The sequence below is a fragment of the Rhinolophus hipposideros genome, assembly GCF_964194185.1.
Source record: "Rhinolophus hipposideros genome assembly, chromosome: 17".
NCBI classification, from domain to species: domain Eukaryota; kingdom Metazoa; phylum Chordata; class Mammalia; order Chiroptera; family Rhinolophidae; genus Rhinolophus; species Rhinolophus hipposideros.
Window position 1 is genome coordinate 59,001,721 of NC_138063.1, and position 25,682 is coordinate 59,027,402.

The 25,682-nt window shown below is 37.5% G+C and overlaps 1 protein-coding gene, 1 long non-coding RNA gene and 1 pseudogene across 8 annotated transcripts in view; 2 read left to right on the forward strand and 1 right to left on the reverse strand.

Annotated features, from left to right (window-relative positions):
* Positions 1–6,266, reverse strand: part of RPN1 (ribophorin I) — a 45,226-nt gene extending 38,960 nt beyond the window's left edge. The window contains exons 1-2 of one of the 6 annotated variants that reach the window (XM_081078910.1): positions 6,068–6,266; positions 4,751–4,822 (exon numbers count right to left, since the gene is read on the reverse strand). In XM_081078910.1, the coding sequence (XP_080935036.1) occupies positions 4,751–4,753 (3 nt within the window). In that variant the 5' untranslated portion in view covers positions 4,754–4,822; positions 6,068–6,266. The remainder of the gene's footprint in view (positions 1–4,750; positions 4,823–6,067) is intronic. The other 5 variants (XM_081078911.1, XM_081078914.1, XM_081078915.1 and 2 more) reach the window with 5 other exon arrangements.
* A 101-nt stretch (positions 6,267–6,367) lies between these two features.
* The window catches only part of LOC308510057, a 40,667-nt gene continuing 21,352 nt past the window's right edge, over positions 6,368–25,682 (forward strand). The window contains exon 1 of the long non-coding RNA XR_013995297.1: positions 6,368–6,538. This is a non-coding gene — a long non-coding RNA (uncharacterized lncRNA). The remainder of the gene's footprint in view (positions 6,539–25,682) is intronic.
* Positions 6,577–22,756, forward strand: LOC308509737 (26S proteasome regulatory subunit 4-like; annotated as a pseudogene). The gene is made up of 3 exons: positions 6,577–6,669; positions 21,510–21,949; positions 22,162–22,756. The product of its transcript is annotated as a 26S proteasome regulatory subunit 4-like (transcript).

Genomic DNA, 25,682 nt, shown 5'->3' on the forward strand with positions numbered 1-25,682 from the left:
TTGAATCATTCATCTGAAACCTCCCCAAAAGAAAAAGTCTGGGACTAGATGGCTTCATTAGTGAATTCTACCAAACATTCAAAGAAGATCTAATACCTGTCTTACTCAAACTCTTCCAAAAAACTGAAGAAGAGACAATACAATATTTCCTAACTCATTTTATGAGGCTAACATTACCCTGATATCAAAAACCTGGTCAGGATAACACAAAAAAGAAAATTACAGACCAACATCTCTGATGAATACAGATGCAAAAATTCTAGCAAATCAAATGCAACAATGCATTAAAAAGATTATTCATCACGACCAAGTAGGGTTCATCCCCAGGGCACAAGGATGGTTCAATATATGCAAATCGATCAAAGTGATACACTACATAAACAAAATAAAGGACAAAATCATATGAGTATATCAATAGATGTAGAAAAAGTGTTTGACAAGATACAAAATCCTTTTATGAGTAAAACACTTAATAAAATAGGTATAGAAGGAAAATACCTTAACATAATACAGGTCCTATATGACAAACCCTCAGCTAATATTATAATTAACAATGAAAAACTGAAGCCCTTTGCTCTACATTCAGGAACACAACAGGACTGTCCCCTATCACCTCTGCTTTTCAACATAGTATTGGAAGGAAGTTCTAGCCAGAGCAATCAGGCAAGAGAAAGACATTAAAGGTATCTTAACTGGGAATGAAGAATTGTCACTTTTTGCCGATGACATGATGCTTTATATAGAAAACCCTAAAGACTACACCAAAAAGCTATTTGAAACAATAAACGAATACAGTCAAGTTGTCAGCTACAAAATCAACGTACAAAAGTCCATTGCATTCCTATATTCTAACAATGAAATCTCAGAAAGAGAAATTAAAAAAAACAATTCCTTTTGAGATTGGAACAAAAAGAATAAAATACCTAGGAATAAACTTAACCAAGGATGTGAAAGACCTACATACTGAAAAATGTAAGACATTTTTAAAAGAAACGAAGACACAAAGAAATTGAATGACATTCCATATTCATGGGTTGGAAGAATCAACAGTTAAAATGGCCATATTACCCAAAGCAATATACCAGTTTAATGCAATCCCTATCAAACCCCAATGGCATTTTTTAAAGAAATAGAACAAGAAATGATCAGATTTGTATGGAACCACAAAAGACCCCGAATAGCCAAAGCATTCCTAAGAAAAAAAGAACAATACTGGAGGTATCGCACCCCCTGACTTCACTTTGTACTACAGAGCAACAATAATCAAAACAGTATGTTATTAGCAGAAAAATAGACACACAGATCAATGGAATAGAATAGAGGAATAAACCCACATAAATATAGACAGATAACTTTTGACAAAGAAGCCAAAAACGTACAATGGAGAAAAGACAGCCTCTTCAATAAATGGTGCTGGGAGAATTGGAAAGCCACGTGCAAAAGAATGAATTAGACTGCTGTCTGTCACCGTGTCCCAAAATTAATTTAAAATGGATCAGAGACCTAAACGTAAGACCTGAAATAATAAACTGCATAGAAGAAAACATAGATACTAAACCTATGGACCTTGGGTTCAAAGAGCATTTTATGAATTTGACTCCAAAGGCAAGGGAAGTAAAAGCTAAAATAAACGCATGGGACTATATGAAACTTAAAACCTTCTGCATAGCAAAAGAAACCATCGACAAAATAAAGAGGCAACCAACTGAATGGGAGAAGATTTTTGCAAGCAGTGCCTCCAATAAGGGGCTAATAGCCAAAATATATAAGGAACTCATACAATTCAACAACAAAAAAATAAAGAATTCAATTAAAAGATGAGCAGAGCACCTAAAGAGACATTTCTCCAAAGAGGACATACAAATTACCAATAGATGTATGAAAAAATGCTCAACATCACTAATCATCAGAGAAATGCTCAACATCACTAATCATCAGAGAAATGCAAATAAAAACCACAATGAGATATCACCTCACCCCAGTCAGAATGGCTATAATCAACAAGACAAATAGTAACAAGTGTTGGAGAGGCTGTGGAAAAGGAACCCTCATACACTGTTGGTGGGAATGCAGATTGGTGCAGCCACTATGGAAGGCAGTGTGAAGGTTCCTCAAAAAAATTAAGAATATAATTACCACATGACCCAGCAATCCCTCTCCTGAGTATCTACCCAAAAACTCTGAAAAGTTTTATCCAAAAAGACGTGTGCTCCAATGTCCATGGCATCTTTATTTATGGTGACCAAGACATGGAAACAACCAGAGTGTTCTTCAATAGATGAATGGATAAAGAAGTTGTGGCATATATACACAGTGGAATACTATTTGGCCATTGAAAAGATGAAATATAGTAGTACCTTGGTTTTCAAATGTCTCTGTTGACAAACATTTCAGTTTATGAATGCCGTAAATTTTATGGATCTATGGTATCATTAGATAGTAAAATTCATGCTAAATTTGCAGTTTTAGGGACTGATTTTAAAGGTGTGGAATGGATGAATCCATTTTTGCATTACTTTCTATGGGGAAACTGTGCCTCGGTTTTCGAACGTTTCAGAACTTGAATGGTCTTCCAGAACGGATTACATTAAAAAACCGAGGTACCACTGTAGTACCATTTGGAAGAATATGGATGGATCTCGAGATTATAATGCTAAGCGAAATAACTCAGATAGAAAAAGTAGAGAACCATATGATTTCACTGATACGTGGTATATAAAACTGAAAACAACAAAAGAGCAAGACAAAGAAGTGAAGAAACAAAAACTCATAGACACAGATAATAGTTTAGTGGTTACCAGAGAGTAAGGGGGGTGGAGGGGTGGTAGATGGGGGCAAAGGAAATCAAATATATGGTGATGGAAAGAGAACTGACTCTGGGTGGTGAACACACAATGTGATATATATAGATGATGTATTACAGAATTGTACTTCTGAAATCTATGTAACTTTACTAACAATTGTCACCCCAATAAACTTTAATGAAAAAAAGATCTCAAGCCAATAACCATAAAACACTAATAAAAGAAGAACAAACTAACCCAAAGAAAGCAGAGGGAAGGAAATATTAAAGATTAGAGCAGAAATTACTGAAATAGAAACACACAAAGAAAATCAATTAAATCAAAAGCTGGTTAGTTGAAAAGATTTTCAAAAACTGACAAATCTATAGGTAGATTGAACAAGAAAAAAAGAGAGAAGATGCAAACTACTAGAATCAGAAATGAAAGAGGGCATATGAAGAAATGCTCAACCTCACTAACCATCAGAGAAATGCAAATAAAAACCACAATGAGATACCACCTCACTCCAGTCAAAATGGCTATTATCAATAAATCAACAAACAACAAATGCTGGCGCGGATGTGGAGAAAAGGGAACGCTAGTGCACTGTTGGTGGGACTGCAGATTAGTGCAGCCACTATGGAAAACAGTATGGAGGTATCTCAGGAATCTGAAAATGGAACTACCCTATGATCCAGTAATTCCACTCCTAGGCATCTACCCGGAGAAATCCAAAACTCCAATTCAAAAATCTGTATGCACTCCTATGTTTATTGCAGCACTTTACACAATAGCCAAGATATGGAAACAACCAAAATGCCCATCGGTAGATGACTGGATTAAGAAGCTGTGGTACATTTATACAATGGAGTATTACGCAGCCATAAAGAAGAAAGAAATCTTATCATTTGCAGCAACATGGATGGATCTAGAGAACATTATGTTAAGTGAAATAAGTCAGAAAGAGAAAGACAAGTACCATATGATCTCACTTATATATGGAATCTAAAGAAAAGACTATGTGAATGAACTAATCAGAGTCAGTTTTGGGGACGCAGAGAAAAAACCGAGAGTGGTTAGATGGGTGTGTGGGAGGGGGTTGGGGATAAGGGGAAAGGTGAAGGGATTTGGAAGCAGCTGGTAACCACAAGATGGCTTCAGGGTTTTTCTTTTGAAAATTAATTTGGGGAAGGTATTCTATAATGTTGTAAAGATTTTGTTGGGTATCCGATGGACATGCGTCCTATTTGGGAGACCACCTCAGGGATACTGTGGATACCTGATCATGGCATTGTACATCAGAAGCTAAACATTAATGAATGCCAACTATAATTTTATATATATAATGTGATGGTTCAGTGTGAGGTCGGAGGGATAGTGGATGGGGGGAGGGGGGTTCACAGTATGAGGGATATAAATGATGAACGTCTAAGTATTACCTTGTTTTGTACACCTGAAACTAATAAATAAATTAATTAATATAAAAAAAAAAAAAAAAAAGAAATGAAAGAGGGGATATTACTACTGACCTCAGACAAATAATGAAGGATTATGTGGACATTTGTATGCAAATAATATATACATAACCAAATGAGATGGATAAATTCCTAGAAAACACAAACTACCAAAACTGACTCAAAAAGAAATAGACAATCTGAATAGACCTATAATAAGTGAAGCTATTGAATTAGTAATTTTAAAAACTAGCCACAAAGAAAAGCCCAGGAGCAGATAGCTTCACTGGTGTATTCTTCCAAACATTAAAGAAGAATTAATACCAATTTTTCACAAATTCTTATCATAAACAGAAAAGAAACACTTCCCAACTCATTTTAGGAGTCCAATATTCTCCTGATACCAAAACCAGAGAAAGACATCACAAGAGAAGAAAACTATAGATGACTGCAGATGTTCTCAACAACATATTAGCAAACAGAATGCAGCAACATATAAAAAGAACTACATACCATGGTCAAGTGGACTTTTCCCCAAGAACGTGAAGTTGGTTTAACATCCTCAAAATCAATTAATGTAATATGCTATAATAACGGAATAAAAGACAAATTAAGACTTTTCCAGACAAACAAAAACTGAATTTGTTACTATCAGACCTGCACCAGAAAAAATGCAAAAGGGAATGTTTCAGGTTAAAATGAAATGACTAGACAGTAACTCAATTACAAATGAAAAAATAAAGAGAACCAATAGAGGTAACTAGTAGGGTAAATATAAAAGATTACATAAATGTACTTGTTGTTTGTAGCTCTTTTCTTTCTCATTTACAAGACAACTGCATAAAGCAATAATTATACGTATTATGTAGATAAAAGTGCAAAGGCCTAACGTTCCTGTTCGTTTGGGTTTGTCTTGTCCAGCACCAATGGCATTCATCACTTTAAGGACAATATTGTGGAATTTCAATGTTAGAGAGTCATGGAAAAATAAACTTCCTTACATTATTTTTTCCATGAAGCAGTAACATTTGCACATTTTCACACCTGGATTATAAAACCTTGTGCATTTCCCAAGGACAGAAACAGCATATTCTCTAGGAACTGGATTCTCACCCAGAATTGTGATGATGCTGATGAAAACTCTGTGACTCATACTTGCCCTTAACTAAATGTTAAACATATCCCTCTTGAGGTGATAATAACCAGTGTGAAAATTGATAGCAGATATGAAGGTATTATGGAACTTTAAAGAGAGATCTCCTGAAGACCTGGAATGATCCAATTTCCAGAAACTGGAAACTATCCTGATGGAATTGGAGGTGGTCTGATTGATGGTTTGAAGCAGGTACAGCCGGTAATGTTATCTAAAGATTCCTCAAATCACTGTTTGCAACTTCTTAGGAAGTTGGTAGTATGGATCTTGGAAGTGTGAGTGCCAAAGATATTTAGTCCTCCTCCTTCCTGACAAGTAGGAGCCCTCCAAGGGAGGTCAAGCTGCCAACTCCTGAGGCAGAGCCAGGACTGCTTCCCAGGGACTGCCCAATCTCAGTCAAGTTCCTGAGAGCGAATAGCCAGGTGGTACCAAGCACCATCACCACCAGCTGCAGGTCAGGGACAAGGCTGTATGGTCTGGCTTCTCGGGAGAAGAAACTAATATAGTTAACAACCAGGCACTGTAACCTGATAACTCAATCCTCGCAACAATCTCCACATTATCGTCATCGCATTTGACAGGAACGGGGGGAGGGGGAGTGAGGAGGAAGGAACTTCTAATCCCATCTCTACCAGGGTTTAGCATGGTAGGCAAGAAAGGTGAGTCTGTTTTCTCACCTGTAAATGCCTCACCCGGTGGTGGAGAGATTTAACAGACCACGCAGGGACCCTTAAACACTGGATTCGTTCCTAGGTTTCCCATCCCCACGCTCCGCCACGCCACATCTCTATTCGCAGGCTCAGATGCCAAACCCAGCCTCGCCCCAGTTTGGCGTTCACCGCCGGGACCGGACGACCACAAAAACCCGCCCAAGCCGACCCGGAAGCAGAATCTCCAAGTCAAAGCTGGCGTCGCTGCTTGGGCCCCACCGCCAGAGGGAGAGAGAGTCGCCTAAGTTGGCTCGTACCTCACTTGTCACGTGAGCAAGCCAGTCCCGCAAATGGAGGTGTTTGCCGTACGGATAGCTGCTTCCTTTGTGGTGGTAAGGAACGCTGAGAGGCTTTCCCGTTTCTCGTCAACGCGGTGACCTGAGCGAAGTAATTGCAACACAGGCTTCTCATAAACGATGGCTGGCGCGGAGTTAACAGGTATTTTTCTTGACGTGGTAGGTGTCCAGAAGTACAAGATGGCGGCACCCACTGCGGGCGCTGATGCAGACGGGAAAATGGAAGCTTGCGTGCTTGGGATTGCCCGCCCCTCGGCCCTCCCCGCCCCTAGCGTAGGGTGGGGCTGGGCTTTAGGGTACCGGGGAAAGGTGGGAGCCGCATCTGCGTGCTCCCTACCCAGGCTCTTCCCCGCGCCACTTGGGGTTAGTGATACCTCATCGTACCTAGTTAAGGAGTTTTCCGTCTTGACGATTTAGAGAGGTGGGCAGAATGGGAATTCCTAGTACGTTCAGATCGACTCATGTAGACAAAAAGATTTTTTCCTATCTTCAGCCACGAGACCAGAGAATGATAAGGTGAAATAAATGAGAATCCATTCTTTTAGAGGAATAACCTGTCATTGCTAGAAAGAGCAAAGCAGCAGTTTATATACTAATGTGGAACCAACGCCAAGATACATTAAGTGAAAGAAAGCCAAGTGCAGAAAAATGTGTTATCAATATGACATGATTCGCGTTTTTCTTTTCAATGCTCCACATAGGTAAAGATATACATGAGCTTGTAAAGGCATAGCATTATCTCTGGAAGGACTGAGACAGTGGTAATGGTAATTGCCTAGTCTAAAGAAGAGGAATTAAAATGAAAAGAGGGGGAATGGGGATGGGAGGAAAAACAAGTTTTGCAAATATTTGTTATATGATTTGAAGGTTATATGATAGAGGGAGAATAGTACGTTGAGAAAAACGTGGGCTTTTGTTCAGTTGGAACCAGGGCATTTAATAAAGATTCATGAGATTCAACTTGTACAGTTAAAATTTTCAGGGTCAGTACTGTAGAACTGGCTGCAAAGGATCCAAATCCATGTTTCAACTGGTACCCTCTTGAAACTAGCTGTTTCCTTGTGGGGGGCATAAGAAGGTTTGGTTTTTTGGGGGGTCGTTGATGGGAGGAGGGGAAATGGAGTTTGAACTGGCAAATAGAAGGTACTTACAAGCTATTTGTTGGATTAATGAATGCCTTTCTGCTACAAGCGCACATGAGGCATGCCAGTTAAGTTCGCGAACTCATCCTAGAAAAAGTACTACATGCCTCATTGCTGTACTACATGCAAAAAGTACTACATGCCTCATTGTTGAGTATCGCTACAGTCACCTTCAAAGTACTCCCCTACTTTGGAAGCTATGCACCGACGCCAGCACCTATCCATCCTTCAAAGCAATTTTGGAACTCCTTTTCTGGAATGGCCATCAGAGTTGTCATCGTATTACCCTTGATGTCCTGAATGGCATCAAAATGTCTTTCTTTGAATATTTCCTTTGTCTTTGGGTAAAGAAAGAAGTCATTGGGGGCCTGATCAGGTGAGTAAGGAGGGTGCTCCAATGCAGTTATTTTTTTTCTGGCTAAAAACTCCCACATAGACAGAGCCGTGTGAGCAGGTGTATTGTCATGATGCAAGAGCCATGAATTTTTGGCAAAAAGTTCAGGTTGTCTAACTTTTTCACACAGCTTTTTCAACACTTCCAAATAGTAAACTTGGTTAATTGTTTGTCCAGTTGGTACAAATTCGTAATGAATAATGCCTCTGATATCAAAAAAAGTTTAGCAACATTTTTCCAACAATTTCGCGAACTTAATTGTCAGACCTCATTCTCAGTGGCTTCTTTTGTTGCTGGTATATCTTCCTATGTTTTTAGGGTTGTTACCATGGAAAACAATGGTAGCATTGAATTAGAGTTCAAACCAAGTTCAGCCTTAAAATCATCCAGAAATGTGTTTCTAATGCTAAAAAAAATAAAATAGTAACAGTTTCAGAATTGGTATTGATCTTGGGAATCATGTTTGAATGTGAAAGAAGTATCAATCCTCCTTCATGAAGCAGCTGATCATTACTGAGCCTTTAGTAGTGTGCCAGTCACTGACAAGTCGATACTCTTACACATACTCTGTGTTACTGGATGTATTACATGTGGTAATGTAATTAGAGTTTAGCCAAGTTCCTAACATGTACTAAATGCTCAGTAAATATTAGCAATTATTATTTGGAGTCAATCCTGAGTTGCTTCATATAGTACGTTTTTCCCTCTGAGACCTTAGGGGGACTTTAAAAATATGCTAGTTGCTGTAGGGATCATATTATTTTTATCATCTTAGAGGCCACGTGGAACAATGCAAGGAACTTAACTTTTTCTTGTGTATCCTTGAGTACGTTAACCTTTCAGGTCTTTAGTCTCTTCATGAGTAAGACGAAAATCACAAAACCTCTCTCATGGGGTCACCGTGAAAATAGTAATTAGGAATAATGTCAATAAAGCACTTGATGCAGGACATACTGTAGGCACTCAATAAATGTTCTCTAATTTGGTAATATTTCAGTCTCAGAGTTAAGGAACAAACACTTCACTCAGAGGCACGAGAACTCTGGTCAAGGGGCTCGAGCAAGTGACCACAGGATGACAGTTCATACAGGAAGCCTACAAGAAGTTGGAGGGATGGCAGATCCACTGGCTTCAGGGCCTCAGGCTTCCTATCTTCATTTGGAAAATGGCAAGGCCTCCACACCAGGGGGTTCTGCCCTGCAAGACATTTCCAGACATGCCCCCTTGCCAACAATCACCTGCACTATTTCAGCTCACAGTTACCTCTTTGGAGCATCTCTCCATACCTCTTAGAGACATTAGCCACTGTTTCCAAGGCTCATACATCCGTTCATCATGCTTTAGTATTTAATGTGAAGCACCTACTGCATATGTTTAAATTTATTTTCAGTTTTTAATTGTGGTAAAATACACATAACATAAAATTTACCATCTTAATCTTTTTTTAAGTTTATTGGGGTGACAATTGTTAGTAAAATTACATAGATTTCAGGTGTACAATTCTGTATTATATCATCTATCAATCCCATTGTGTGTTCACCACCTAGAGTCAGTTCTCCTTCCATCACCATATATTTGATCCCCCTTACCCTCTGGTAACCACTAAACTATTGTCTGTGTCTATGAGTTTTGTTTCTCATTTGTTTGTCTTGTTCTTTTGTTGTTTTTGGTTTATATACCACATCTCAGTGAAATCATATGGTTCTCTGCTTTTTCTGTCTGACTTATTTCGCTTAGCATTATACACTCTCGATCCATCCATGTTGTCACAAATGTTCCTATATCATTTTTTCTTACCGCCGAATACTATTCCGTTGTGTATATATACCACAACTTCTTTATCCATTCATCTATCGAAGGACATTTTGGTTGTTTCCATGTCTTGGCCACCGTAAACAAAGCTGCAATGAACGTTGGAGCACACGTGTCTTTATGGATAAATGTTCTCAGATTTTTTTGGTAGATACCCAGGGGAGGAATTGCTGGGTCATATGGTAATTCTATTTGTAATTTTTTGAGGAACCTCCACACTGCCTTCCATAGCGGCTGCACCAGTCTGCATTTCCACCTACATATATGAGGGTTCCTTTTTCTCCACAGCCTCTCCAACACTTGTTACTATTTGTCTTGTTGATGAAAGCCATTCTGACTGGGGTGAAGTGATATCTCATTGTGGTTTTCATTTACATTTCTCTGATGATTAGTGATGTTGAGTATTTTTTCATATGTCTATTTGCCATTTGTATGTCCTCTTTGGAGAAATGTCTCTTGAGGTTCTCTGCCCATTTTTCAACTGGGTTGTTTGTTTTTTTGTTGTTGAGCTTCATGAGTTCCTTGCATGTTTTGGATATTAGCCCTTTATCAGAGGTACTGTTTGCAAAACTCTTCTCCCATTCAGTTGGTTGCCTCTTTATTTTGTCAATGGTTTCTTTTGCTGTGCAGAAGCTTTTAAGTTTTACATAGTCCCATTCATTTCTTTTAGCTTTTACTTCCATTGCCTTTGGAGTCAAATTCATAAAATGCTCTTTGAACCCAAGGTCCATAAGTTTAGTACCTATGTTTTCTTCTATGCAGTTTATTGTGTCAGGTCTTATGCTTAAGTCTTTGATCCATTTTGAATTAATTTTGGTACGTGGTGACAGATAGCAGTCCAGTTTCATTTTTATGCACGTGGCTTTCCAATTCTCCCAGCATCATTTCTTGAAGAGGCTGTCTTTTCTCCATTGCATTTTTAGCTTCTTTGTCAAAAATTATCTGTCCATATTTATGTGGTTTTATTTCTGGGTTCTCAATTCTATTCAATTGGTCTATGTGTCTGTTTTTCTGCCAGTACCATGCTGTTTTGATTATTGTAGCCCAGTAGTACAAGCTAAAGTCAGGGAGTGTGATACCTTCAGCATTGTTCTTTTTTCTTAAGATTGCTTTGGCTATTCGGGGTCTTTTGTGGTTCCAAACAAATCTGATGATTTTTTTGTTCTATTTCTTTAAAAAATGCCATTGGGATTTTGATGGTGATTGCATTAAATCTGTATATTGCTTTGGGTAATATGGCCATTTTAACTATGTTGATTCTTCCAATCCATGATCACGGAATGTCTTGTCATTTCTTTGTGTTTTCAATTTCTTTCAAAAATGTCTTATAGTTTTCAGCATATAGGTGCTTCACATTCTTGGTTAAGTTTATTCCTAGGTATTTTATTCTTTTTGCTGCAATTGTAAAAGGTATTGTTTTTTTGTGTTTCTTTTTCTGAGATTTCATTGTTAGTATGTAGGAATGCAGTGGACTTTTGTACGTTGATTTTGTAGCCAGCAACTTTACTGTATTCGTTGATTGTTTCTAATAGCTTTTTGGTGGAGTCTTTAGGGTTTTCTATATATAGCATCATGTCATCTGCAGAGAGTGATAATTTAACTTCTTCATTCCCAATTTGGATGCCTTTTATTTCTTTCTCTTGCCTGATTGCTCTGGCAAGGACTTCCAACAATACGTTGAAAAGCAGACATGATAGGGGCAGCCCTGTCGTGTTCCTGAACGTAGAGCAAAGGGCTTCAGTTTTTAAACCATTGATTATGAGATTAGCTGAGGGCTTGTCGTATATGGTCTTTATTATGTGAAGGTATTTTCCTTCTATACCTATTTTATTAAGTGCTTTAATCATAAATGTTGTTGTATCTTGTCAAATGCTTTTTCTGAATCAATTGATGTAATCATATGATTTTTGTCCTTTATTTTGTATATGTGATGTACAACATTGATGGATTTGAATGTGTTGAACCATCCTTGTGCCCCTGGGATAAGCCCCACTTGGTCGTGATGAATAATCTTTTTAATGCATTGTTGTATTTGATTAGCTAGAATTTTGTTTGGGATTTTTGCATCAGTATTCATCAGAGATATGTCTGTAGTTTTCTTTTTTTGTGTTGTCCTTACCAGGTTTTGGTATCAGGGTAATGTTGGCCTCATAAAATGAGTTAGGGAGTACTGTCTCTTCTTCAATTTTTTGGAAGAGTTTGAGCAGGATTGGTATTAGATCCTGTTTGAAGGTTTGGTAGGATTCACTAGTGAAGCCATCTGGTCCAGGACTTTTGATTTGGGAAGGTTTTGGATGACTTGATTCAATTTCGTTACTGGTGATCGGTCTGTTTAGATTTTCTAGTTCTTCATGGTTCAGCCTTGGAAGGCTATATGTTTCTAAGAATGTGTCCATTTCTTCTATGTTATTGAATTTGGTGGCATAAAGTCCTTCATAGTATTCTTGGATGATCCTTTGTATTTCTGTGGTGTCTGTGATAACTTCCCCTTTTTCATTTCTGATTTTGTTAATTAGTGTCTTTTCTCTTTTTATCTTAGTGAGTCTAGCCAAGATTTGTCAGTTTTGTTAATCATTTCAAAGAACCAGGTCTTTGTCACATTAATGTTTTCTGTTGTCTTTTTGTTCTGTATTTCATGTAGTTCTGCTCTGATTTTTGTTATTTCCTTTCTTCTGCTGACCTTGGGTTTCACTTGTTCTTCTTTCTCTAATTCTTTAAGGTGTAACATGAAGTTATTTATTTGGGATTTTTCTTGTTTCTTGTGATAGGCCTGTAATGATATAAATTTCTCTCTTAAAGCTGCTTTCGCTGCATCCCAAAAATTTTGGTAGGATGTATTTTCATTGTCATTTGTTTCTATGTATCTTTTGATCTCTCTTCTAATTTCTTCTTTGACCCAGTCGTTCTTTAAAAGTATATTGTTTAATCTCCATCTATTTGTGCTTTTTCCTGCTTTCTTTTTGCAGTTGATATCCAATTTCAAAGCCTTGTGATCACAGAATATGCTTGATATGATTTTGATCTTCTTAAATTTGCTGAGGCTGATTTTATGTCCCAATATATGGTCTATCGTTGAGAATGTTCCATGTACATTCGAAAAGAATGTATAGTCTGATGTTTTGGGATGAAGTGCTCTGTATATGTCAATTATGTCCATTTCATCTAATGTGTCATTTAGGTCTGCTATTTCGTTATTTATTTTCTATTTGGATCATCTATCCATAGCTGTCAATGATGTATTTAAGTTTCCTAGTGTAATTGTGTTTTGGTCAATTTCTCCCTTTAGTTCTCTTAGTAGTTGCTTGGTATATTTCGGTGCTCTCTGATTGGGGGCATAAATATTGATGACTGTTATGTCTTCTTGTTGTATAGTCCTCTTTACCATGATGAAATGTCCATCTTTGTCTCTTGTTATCTTTTTCACCCTGAAGTCTGTTTCATCTGATATCATTATGGTTACATCTGATTTTCTCTGGGTACCATTTGCTTGGAGTGTCAATTTCCACCTTTTCCTTTGAGTCTATGCTTGTCCTTGTAGCTGAGATGTGTCTCTTGGAGACAGCATATGGTTGGGTTTAGTTTTTCGATCCAACCTGCTACTCTGTGCCTTTTTATTGGTGAGTTCAGTCCATTTACATTTAGGATGATTATTGATATGTGAGGATTTCCTCTCATTCTATCTTTAGTTTTCTGGTAAGGCTGTATCTCTATTGTTTCTTTGCCTTTTTGTTGTTGTCCATTTTTTCTGTGTGGTGATATTCCATGATGTTTCACTCTGTTTCTTCTTCTATTACAGTATTTATTTCAGTTCTGGATTTTTTTTTTGAGTGGTTACCCTTAAGTTTATGTAAAAGAAAGTTTGATATTTAGAATATTTCATTTTTTTCAGCACACTTACTTTCTTCATTCCCATATTCTGGTTCAGGCCTTTACTCTCCCCCTTTTTATGTTTTGGTTGCCTCAAATAGTCCTGGTTGATGGTGGTCGAATAGCTACCTGTAGTATTTCTTGTAATGCAGGTCGTGTATTTAAAAATTCCCTCAGCTTCTGTATGTCTGGAAAGGTCTTTATTCCTTCTTTATAGCTAAAGGATATCTTTGCTGGATATATTATTCTTGGCTCATAATTTCTCTCTTTCAATAATTTGAATATTTGGTTCCACTCCCTCCTACCTTGTAGAGTTTTGCTGAAAAATCTGATGATAATCTAATGGGTTTTTCTTTGTAGGTTACCATTGTCTTTTCCCTGGCTGCCTTCAGTATTCTTTCTGTCGTTGATTTTAGACAGCTTCAATATAATGTGCCCTAGAGAAGGCCTGTTGGGATTGAGGTAATTAGGTGTTCTGTTTGCTTCTTGGATTCGAGGATCCAGTTCTGTCCTCAAGTTTGGGAAGTTCTCATCAACAATTTGTTTGAATATATTCTCTGTTCCCTTCTCTCTTTCTTCTCCTTCTGGTATGCCCATTCTTATATTGCTCTTTCTGATGGAGTCAGAAAGTTCTTGTAGAGTTCTCATCTTAATCTTTTTTAAAGTTCAGTGACATTAAGTACATTCACATTATTATGTTACCAATCTCCAGAAATTTTTCATCTCATAAAAAGATGAAACTCAGTACCCATTAAACAGTACATCTTCTTTCTGCCCTCCCCACCCCCAGTTCCTTGCAACCACCATTCTACTTTTTGTCTCTACTCTAGAGACTTCATATAAGTAGCACCATATAGTATTTATCTTTTTCTGACTGGCTTATTTTACTTACCATAATATCCTCAAGGTTCATGCATGTTGTAGCATATGTCAGAATTTCCTTCCTTCTAGAGGCTGCTGAATATTCCATTGTATGGATAGACCACATTTTTTTTATCTAGTCATCCATCAATGGCTATTTGGGTTGCCTCCACCTTTTGGCTATTGTAAATAATGCTTTTTTGTACATGAGGCATACATATTTTAATATGAAGAAATACCAGTGGGATTCTAGAGAGCAGAATATGTTTTATATACTTACATTTCACGAAGTAATTCAGAATGATTTTTTAAAATGCCATATTATCAATGCTATTTACAATATCACTAGAAAATTTTTAAAGTATAGTTAATCATTGTGCATTATCGGCCATGACATGGCCCAGTTATGGGACAACCCATTTAAAGTTATATGACAACTGCAGTTTTCCTTTCTGTCCTGTCATTGGGTTTGGGGGATTTCATGGTCCATCTTATTGAGAGATGGTGTCAAAAATTTAAGAAATAAGTAGATGCACAAAGATAGAGATCAGAAAAAGACACCTTAAAAATGATTATAAGGTGAAATATTGGAAGCACTTGACTAAGGCCTAATTTATTCATATTTGAAATGTGATAATAATAATATTAATCTCACGGGGACATTGTGGGAATAGTAGAACTCATGGTGACTTACCTGCCAGTAGTAAATGTTGGCCGTAATGATAATGATGTCTGTGGACATGGAAAAATGTTCATAATATGCAAATATTTTATTTTTTCTCTTTTTAAAGAATTGTATTAAAATATATCTAACATACAATATTAGTTTCATGTGTATGTCATAGTTATTCAACAGTACCCACCTAGCACTATAAAGAATTATTACAACATTATTGATTATATTCCCTGTGCTAAAGAAGTGATCATCATGGTAAGTCCAGCGACCATCTGACACTGTTCCACGCTATCACAGTATTATTGATCTTCCCCCTTTTAAAACTTTTCAATTAGAGTTGACATTCAATATTATTTTATGTTAATTTCAAGTGTGTGGCATTGTGGTTAGACATTTATATAATTTAGGAAGTGATCCCCCTAACTAGTGCGACCTGGCGCTGTACATAGTTATTACCGTATTATTGATTATATTCCCAATACTTTTACATCCCCAGGACTATTTTGAAACTATCGATTTGTATTTCTTTATCCCTTCACCTTTTTCACCCTGCCCCCGATTTCCCTCCCATCAATCCCTGTTAGATCTAGTAACCATCTGGCACCATTCTTAGTTATTACAACATTATTGATTATATTCATTATACTATACCCTATATCCCCATGACTACTGTGTAACAACTAATTTGTACTTCTTAATTCCTTCCCTTTTTCACCCATCCCTTATCCCCCTGCCATCTGGCAACTATCAAAACGTTTTCTGTATCTGAGTTTGTTTCTATTTCATTTGTTTATTTTGTTCTTTAGATTCCACTTATAAGTGAAATCATATGACGCTTGTCTTTTTCTGTCTGACCATTACACTCAGCACAGTACCCTCTAGGTCCATCCCATGTTGTCACAGATAACCAGATTTCCTTCTCTTTTTTATGGCTGAGTAATATTCTATTGTATATATGTACCACTTCTTCTTTATCCATTCATCCATTCAAGGACACCCAGGTTGCCTTCATATCTTCGCTTATGTAAATAATGCTACAGTGAACATATGGATGAGCATGTCCCCTCAAGGTAGCATTTTGGGTTTGTTCAGATAAATATCCAGAAGTGGGATTACTAGGTCCTTCTTTGTCTCATGTTATAGTCTTTGTTTTAAACTCTATGTTTTGTCTGGTATGAGTATTGCTACCCCAGATTATTTGTTTGTTTGTTTCTATTTTCATGAAATATCTTTTTCCATCTCTTTACTTTCAGTCTGTGTGTGTCTTTCAATCTGAAGTGCATCTCACAGGCAGCATATGTAAGGGTCTTGTTTTCTTATCCATTCAGCCCCCCTATTTTTTGATTGGAGCATTTAATCCATTTACATTAAAAGTAATTGTTGATAGGTATGTAGTTATTGCCATTTGATTATTCATATTTTTTTCATCTTAAAGAAGTTCTTTAATAAGATTCCTTATAATACTGGTTTGGTGGTGATGAACTTCTTTAGCTTTTTTTGTCAAGGAATGTCTTTATCTGTCCTTTGATTCTAAATGATAGTTTTGCTGGGTAGAGTAATCTTGGTTGAAGATTCTTGCTTTTCATCACTTTGAATATTTCCTGCCAGTCCCTTCTGACCTGCAAGGTTTCTGTTGAAAAATCAACTAGTAGTCTTATGGGGATTCCCTTGTAGGTAACTAACTGCTTTTCTCTTGCTGCTGTTAAGATTCTCTCTGTCTTTAGTTTTTGTCATTTTAATTATGTGTCTTGCTGTTGGCCTTTTTGGGTTCGTCTTGTTTGGGACTCTCTGCATTTCCCAGGCTTGTATAACTATTTTCTTCTCCAGGTTAGGGAAGTTTTCTGTTATTATTTCTTCAAATAGGTTTTCAATTACATGCTCTCTCTCTTCTCCTTCTGGCACCCCTATAAAGTGAATATTGGTAAGCTTGATGTTGTCCCAGAGGACTCTTAAAACTCCCCTCAATTTTTTTGGATTCTTTTTTCTTTTTGCTGTTCTGATTGGGTGTTTTCTGCTACCTTATCTTCTATATCTCTGGTTCGATCCTCTGCTTTATCTAATCTAGTGTTGATTCCCTGTAATGCATTCTTCATTTCCATTATTGTATTCTTTATTTCTGACTGGTTCTTTTTCATGTTTTCCATCTCCATTTTTGTTTCTTATCTCTTTGTTGAAGTTCTCCCTAAGATAATTGAGTGTCCTTATAATCAGTGTTTGGAACTCTGCATCTGGTAGATTGCTTGTATCCATTTTGTTTCGTTGTTTTTCTGGAGCTTTGTTCTGTTCTTTTATTTGGGACATGTTTCTTTGTCTCACTATTTTGGCTGCCTGTCTATGCTTCTATTAGGTAGCCTATTATGTCTTCCAGCCTTAGTAGAGTGGCCTTATGTAGTAGGTGTGCTGTGAAGCTCAGTTGCGCAGTCTTCCTGGTCATCTGAGCCTTGTACTCCAGGTGTGTCCCTTGTGTGGGTTGTGTGTGCCCTTCTCTTGTAGTTGAGCCTTAGTTGCTATTTGCATATCAGTGGGAGAGACTGATCCTAGGGCTCATGTGTTGTGAGGACTAGCTATGAGTACAGTGGAGGAGTTTTGGTGCAGAGGCTGACCATACATAACAGGATCTGCTTCAGTCTTTTGGTGCCTGCCCAATCTGTCCCTTGGGTGTGTCATCCTTGGAGGTGGCTGCGTGATGCCCCACCTTCTTTCAAATTTGGCTGCTGGGGGCGCCAGCTCCAAGGCCACCTGGGAAGGGACCAGGTCAGGTTCAGCCACAGCCAGTCCCCCCAGCACTGGGGGCTACCTGGCAGGAGCCATAGAAAATCCACAGATGGCCACAGCCCTTACTGTATTTGGAAGTTCCTCGAGAGGCCAAGCCACAACCAAGACCAGCTGCTGCTAGTGCCAGGCTTAGAGCTGTTCGGTTAGGGGTACAGGACATGCTCAAGTTAGATGCTGCTTGTGTGTGTTCCAAGAACCTTTGAGAGACCTAGGGAAGTATGCAGCATGAGCCAAGGCAGGCGGTTTGTACAAAAACGCCACTGGAGGGGCAGCCGGTTAGCTCAGTTGGTTAGAGCACATTGCTTTTAATAACAAGCTTGCTGGTTTGAACCCCACATGGGTCACTGTGAGCTGCGCCCTCCATAACTAGATTGAAAACAACTACTTGACTTGGAGCTGATGGGTGTTAGAAAAACACTTAAATAAATAAAAGGTAAAAAAAACTCTCCCTTTAAAAAAAAAGTCACTAGAAGCAGCTTGGCAGTGTCTGAAAGTTGGGTGGAGTGGGATCTCAAATCACCAGGGTGTAGCCAATGAAGAGTGTTAGCCAACTTGATGGAGACTCAGATATGGCGGCTACCTGTGTCTGCATACTGGGTAGGGGGAGGGCTCAATAAAGAAACAGTGGCTTCTGCTAGATCCTTTGTCCATGAGAAAGCTGCCCCTCCATCCCCTCTCTCAAGCCAGACAACTCAATTCCCCACCCACCATATGTCCCTGCTGCCTTTTCAGCTGCTGCCGCAGCACTGGAGCTCAGAGCCAGTGATTCCATCAGTGAGTAAGCCCTTGAATGGTCCCTTTAAGAGGAGCACCTGGGACTCCAGCCACCCTCCATCTCACTTCAGTCACAACCAGAAATTATGGGGACTTCTCTTCCTGGGACTGGAACACTGTGGGGGGGTGGGGCTGGGACCTCTTGCTTCTGGGGGTGGGGGTGGGCCAACCTCCACAGCCGAGATACACCACCCAATTTTTAATGGTCACACACATGGGTCTAGGGCTAGCCTGTTCTGCCCCTCCTACCATTCTCAAGGTACCTTCTTCTGCATGTCCTTAGTTGGAGGGCTTCAGTTCAGCAAGATTTTAGGCAATTCTCAATGATGATTGTTTTGTAGTTTAGTTGTAGTTTTGATGTGGTCCTGAGATGAGGTGAGCACATCATTTACCTACTGCGCCATCTGGATTGGAACCTGCAACTGATTTTAAAAAGGAATGCAGTAAATCTAGGTGAAGGGTATATTGGATTCTTTGTACCATTCTTACAACTTTTCTGTAAGTTTAAATCTATGTCAAATAAGCTTTAAAAATATTATGCAAATAGCATGTAAAATAGAATACAACTTTACGGAAAAAATTATACACACAAAAAAGATGATATTTTTATATCAAAATGTTAATTAGGGTTATCTCTGGATGGTGGTATTACATATTTTCCTTTCCCCTGGTGTTTTCTTGAATTTACCAATTTTTGGTTGTTGTTTTAAGCATGTATTAGTTTAGTAATTATGGAGAAAAGGCACTAATAGTTAAAAAATAAAAATCTTGAGTCTAATAAATATCCAATAAGTGAATCTAATAGTTATCTAATAAAAACACCTGAGACCTTTCATGAAATCAAGTACTATCCACACAGCCCTAGCTTCCATGAAAGGACATGGCATCAGAGCAAGGATGGATGCAATAGCAATAAAGAATTGTGATCTCAGTGTTGGGTGGAGACTTTTTAAAAGGTTGATAACTTCACACTTCAGAACAAAATTAGATGCTTAGAATATTAGCAACTCAAGTTTTGAAAGATCTTTAACAAACTTTGAATCCACCTTCCCAGTGCTCTGGACATCTTCCCCACCACTTGAGTGTGCAGTCTCTGCATTGCTTAAGGAGCAAAGTACTTCCTAATTTACAGAAGCTTTGTTCCATTTTTGGAGAGTTCTGACTATGGGAAGATCTTCCTCATTTGGAGACCAAATCTGATACCTTGCTCTGTTCCTTGGAGATGTGCGGAACATATGTATTCCAAGACAGTCAATGAGGGACTTCAAAAGTGTCCACCCTGAACTTAAATGACCTGTTCTTTTCCAACCCAGATCTTTTTCCCAAGCTCCAGACCCACACATCGTGCTCTTTCCTGGTTCTCTATATTTGGCTTTCCCACAGATACCTCAGACTCAGCATTTACAAAGCATGACTGTGCTTTACTCCTTCCTTATCAAAAACCCAAGAATAATGCAGTTATTTGTCTCTGGTACAAGTGAGAAGCAAATTAGAGCTTTATTTTTCTCTTTTGTAAAAGAAGTTTTAATTTATTCTAGTGTGGCTGATCCATGGTGCCATCAAGTTCCCAGACTCCTATGTTTTGACCCAACCCATAGTGCCTTAGCAAGACATATATTTCATTTTTCTCATGGATCAAGAAGTTCTGAGAAGAGCTGTCAACTCATGAAGCCCTCAGGGGCCAAAGCTACTTTTATACCATTGCTCAGTCATCCTTATCCTGCGGCTTTCATCCTCATGCTTACCTCAGGGTCTCAACATGACTGTGTCACCTTCTCTATCACATCCATGTTTCAGGAAGACTAAAGGGGAAGGGAAAATGGCAAACCATATTTGCCAGCTCAGTCAGCCTTTTTTTTAATGAGCTATTCAGGAAACCCCACCTAACAACTTCCACTCCCGCCTCATTGACTAGAAGCATGTCACCTGGACACCTCTAGCTGCAAGTTATGCTGAGAAATGTAGTTCTTTTGCTGGGCACATTGTTGCCCTGAACAAATTAGTTATATTATAAAAACGAAAGTGAGAGTAGATATGTGAGTAGTAGTGTCTATCACAATAAAGCTGTGTTAAGCAACATTAATCATGTTTCCTAACTTCAGGGTTTCTCAGAGCCTTTAAAATTTCAAAGAGAGATACTGTGTGCATCTACAGAACCCTTTTTACAATGGTCATGTCTCAGGAATTGTGTTTCATGAAACACAGAATAAGCCACAGTCTCTCTTTAATTCTTTTAAAGTTTTATCTGAACTCAGGGTGGATTTTTAAAATGTATTTATGTTACTATTATGTAGTAAGAATGACAGCTTTAAAGACTTTCATGTTAATTGCATCATTCTTTCCCAATCTAGAAAGTTTCTTGTCGTTTTTAGCATTTCTTTCAGTTCCGTGGTACTTTGCTGGACAGGTTTCTTCCCTGGACTATTACAACTGAATCCTCTCCCTTAACATTATGAAGTATCTGTTTTTTCTATGTACAGGTATGTATGTATGCATGTATATATACAGAGGGTGCCAAAAAGATGTATACATATTTTAAGAAAGAAAGGAAAAACTTTCAGTATTAATATATACCGATAACAAAAGATGAATACAAGTCACATTTGACTTCCACAATTACAAGAGGTGCTCAAAGTGGTTACCATCAGCATTCAGACACTTCTGATTATGGCTGACTACTGCTTGAGCAAAGTGTTAACATCTCTTAAAATATGTGTATGTTTTTTGGGCACTATATATATTATATATATGTATATATATATATGCATATATACATGTATATATTATATATATCCATGGAGGAGATGATTAGATTATTGATGACAATCATGCCATTGTGTCTCCATCTGTGGGTTCAGAACACTGTGTCAGCATTCTTTTATTTGTAGACATGGATGTGCTGGAACTGGGCTGCTTGGTCCTGCTCAGCAACAAGGTGCATGCTGTGATAGGGTTGTTGAGGGATGACATAGCTCCCCTACTCACAGAGATAAAGATGGAAAAGGCCCCCAGGAGACCTATGCTGATATTGGGGAGGTTGGACAACCAAATCCAGGAAATTCAGGAATCTGTGGTGCTTCCTCTTGCTCATCCTGAATATTATAAAGAGATGGGTTTAAAGCCTTATAAGGGGGTCACTCTCTATGATCCACCTGGCATAGGTAAAAGCTTAGTAGCCAAAGCAGTAGCAAACCAAATCTTGGCCACTTTCTTGAGAGTGATTGGCTCTAAACATATTTAGAAGTACCTACTGTGTTTCCCTGAAAATAAGACCTAGCTGGACAATCAGCAATAATGCGTCTTTTGGAGCAAAAATTAATAGAAGACCCGGTATTATATTATATTATACTAACATTATATTATATTATAGTAAAATAAGACCGGTTCTTATATTAATTTTTGCTCCAAAAGACGCATTAGAGCTGATTGTCCAACTAGGTCTTATTTTCAGGGAAACACTATAGGTGATGGGCCCAAACTTGTGCAGGAATTCTTTTAAGTTGCTGAAGAACACGCACCATCCATCATATTTATTGATGAAATTGATGACATTGGGACCAAAAGATACGACTCTAATTCTGGTGGTGAGAGAAATTAAGCAAACCACGTTGGAACAGTTGGATGGATTTGATTCAAGAGATCCCTAAAGGTTACCATGGCCACCAAATAGAAAATTTGGATCCAGCACTTATCACACCAGGCCACATTGACGAGGTCAAGTTACCTCTGCTCAAAAGGTCTAAGTGCGATTCACACAAGCAGGATGATAGAACCCTAGACCACTTGATCAAAAGATCAATTGGTCTGTGGTGCTGACATCAAGGCAATCTGTATAGAAGCTGGTCTGTTGGCCTTGAGAGAACACGGAATGAAAGTGACAAATGAAGACATCAAAAAAAATCTAAAGAAAAAAAATTAAATAAAAAACAAGAAGGCACCCCTGAGGGGCTCTATTTCTTGCAAGCCACAGTTGACTTCAAGGAAATGGTTGGGAGTGCCCTGACTCCTTGGAGGGACGAGGTTGGGAAAATTGCCCAGAAGAATCCATGTTCCAGTTGACCTTTCTTTTATTTCTTTAAATGCCACTTCTGGTTGTATTGCTCTTCACTAGTCTTGGCTGACATTTGCTTTTTACTTTCATCAAATCTTTGTAGGAGTAATAAAGACACATCAAGTTATGAAAGGTATCACTTTCTTACTAACATCTTTTCCAGCAATTGCGTTGATGTGAGTGATGCAATTTGATTTGAGTGAGATGAAAAACATCTGCAAATTTCTGAGCAGAGACTGGCATGATTGGATTTAAATTTTTTTTTAAAGGTTGTTTTAATTTAACAAGTTATACAGTCTACGTACTGCGGTTCAGAGACCTAAATGTTAAGAGCTAAAACTGTAAAACTCTTAAAAGAAAACAGGGCCAAATTTCACAACATTGTATTTGGCAGTGATTTTGTGGGTAGGACACCAAAGGCATAGGCAACAAAAGAAAAAAGAGACGAATTAGACTTCATTAAAATGTGAAACGTGTGTGCATCAAAGGACACAGTCAACAGTAAAAAAGGAATTCATAGAATGGGATAAAATATTTGCAAATCACGTATCTGATAAGGGATTAATATCCAGAACATATAGAGAATTACTAAAATTCAGCAATAACAAAGCAACCCAATTAAGCTCATAAGGTAAGAGTTGCACCCAACAATATAAATGTACTTAATCCCACTGAATAGTACACTTACAATGGGTTAAGTGCTTAACTTTGCTATGTATATTTTACCACAATTTTTAAAATAAATTTTGGACAGAATGAACAAAGGACTTGAGTAGGCATTGCTCCAAAGAAGATATGCAAATGGCCAATAAACACATGAAAAGATGCTCAACATCACTAATCATTAGGGAAATGCAAATGTAAACCACACTAATCCACATATAAGTGAAATCATATGGTTCTTGTCCTTTTCTTTTTAACTTATTTCACTTAGCATAATACTCTTAAGATCCATCCATGTTGTCACAAACAGCAATATTTCATCTTTTTATGGCTGGGTAGTATTCCATTGTATATATGTACTTCATCTTCTTTATCCAGTCATCTGTCAAAGGACACTTAGGTTGTTTCCATGTCTTGGCTATTGTGAATAATGATACAATGAACATAGGGGTATATACATCTTCATGAATAAGTGTTTTGAAAAATTTTCAGGTAGATACCCAGAAGAGGGATTGCTGGGTCACATGATAGTTCTATTCTTAATTTTTTGAGGAAACTTCATACTGTTTTTTATAGTGGCTGCACCAGTTTATATTCCTACCAGTGGTTCCCTTTCTCCACATCCTCGCCCACACTTGTTATTTCTTGTCTTATTGATAATAGTCATTCTGACTGATGTGAGGTGGTATCTCATGTGGTTTTGATTTGCATTTCCCTTATAACTTGTGATGTTGAGCATCACAATAGCGTATACAGATGTTGTATTATAAAGTTATACACCTGAAATTGGTTAAGAATGTTATTAACCAATGTTACCCCAATAACTTTATTTTTACAAACCACAATAAGATAATACTTCACACCCATTAGGATGACTATTATCAAAAAACAGAAATTGAAACCCTTATTCATTGCTGTTGGGAATGTAAAATGGTGCAGCTGCTGTGGAAAATAGTCTGGAGGTTCATCAAAAATTAAACAGAATTACCATATGATTCATCAATTCCACTTCTGTATATACCCCAAAATAATTGAAACCAAGCACTCACACAGATATTTGTATACCAGTGTTCACAGTAGTAGTATTAATCATAATAGCCAAAAGGTGGAAACAACCAAAGTGTCCACCATTGGATGAATGGGTGAACAAAATATATATGCACATAACAATACGAGTAAAATATTATTCATCCTTAAAAAGGAAGGAAATTTTGAGACATGCTACAACATGGATGAATTTTGAGGGAATAATGCTAAATGAAGTAAGCCAAATGGACAAAAGAACAAATACTGTCTGATTTTATTTATATGAAGTCCTTAGAGTAGTCAAATTTATAGAGAGAGAAGTAGAATAGAGGTAGGGGATGGTGGGGGGTGGAATAGGGAGTTACTGTTAATGGGTACAGAGTTTTAGTATGGGATGGTGAAAAAGTTCTGTGAGTGGGTAGTGGTGATGGTTGAACAATGTAAATGTACTTAATGCCAAAATTTTATGTTACGTCTGAGTATATTTTACCACAATAAAAATTTTGTTAATTTAAAATTTTTAAATCTACATCTTTGAATCGCCATATGTTTATTTTAAAAATTGGAAGACCCTTGGCATACTGTTAAGAATTGAACACAAAGAAAATCAAGAAAAGAAATATAACCATAGTATACTGCTTGGTTGTGCAGGTAATATTTATGTAGTTCTCATCATATGAGCAATATTTATTGATTTTTCAAAATTTACAGTCTACATATAGAATCAGCAAGGAAGATAATTATGATTATAGAACAAAACATAAGGATTATCAAGTTTGATGATGTACAATTAAAATCACAAATAACAGAAGTAGAGAGGTGAGAGGATGAGGTGAAGAAAAGAGTAGGTTCTAGAATATCTATATCTTATAAAATTGGAACTCAGATACTGTCTAGAGTTGATAGAACAAGAAATAAAATCATAAAATCTGAAGTTACAAGAAGGACTAAAAACAGTGATAAAAACTATTGGAAAGAGTGGGGGAGAGCAGGGTATAAGTGAATTAAATCCTCACACAGCAAGAAGTCAATGCGTCATTCACATATGCAGAAACAGCAGTTTAAGCATATTATTTAGAGCTATAGAAGTTAATTACCAGAAAAACAAACAAATAATTAAAGAATGATTGCTCTGAGAAGCAACCTTAGGGTCAGGAAGGGATGGGGCAGTTGGCTTTTATAAAAATGTTTCAGTACTGTGTTTTTGTTTTTGTTTAACCATATGCATGTATTGTAAAACCTATT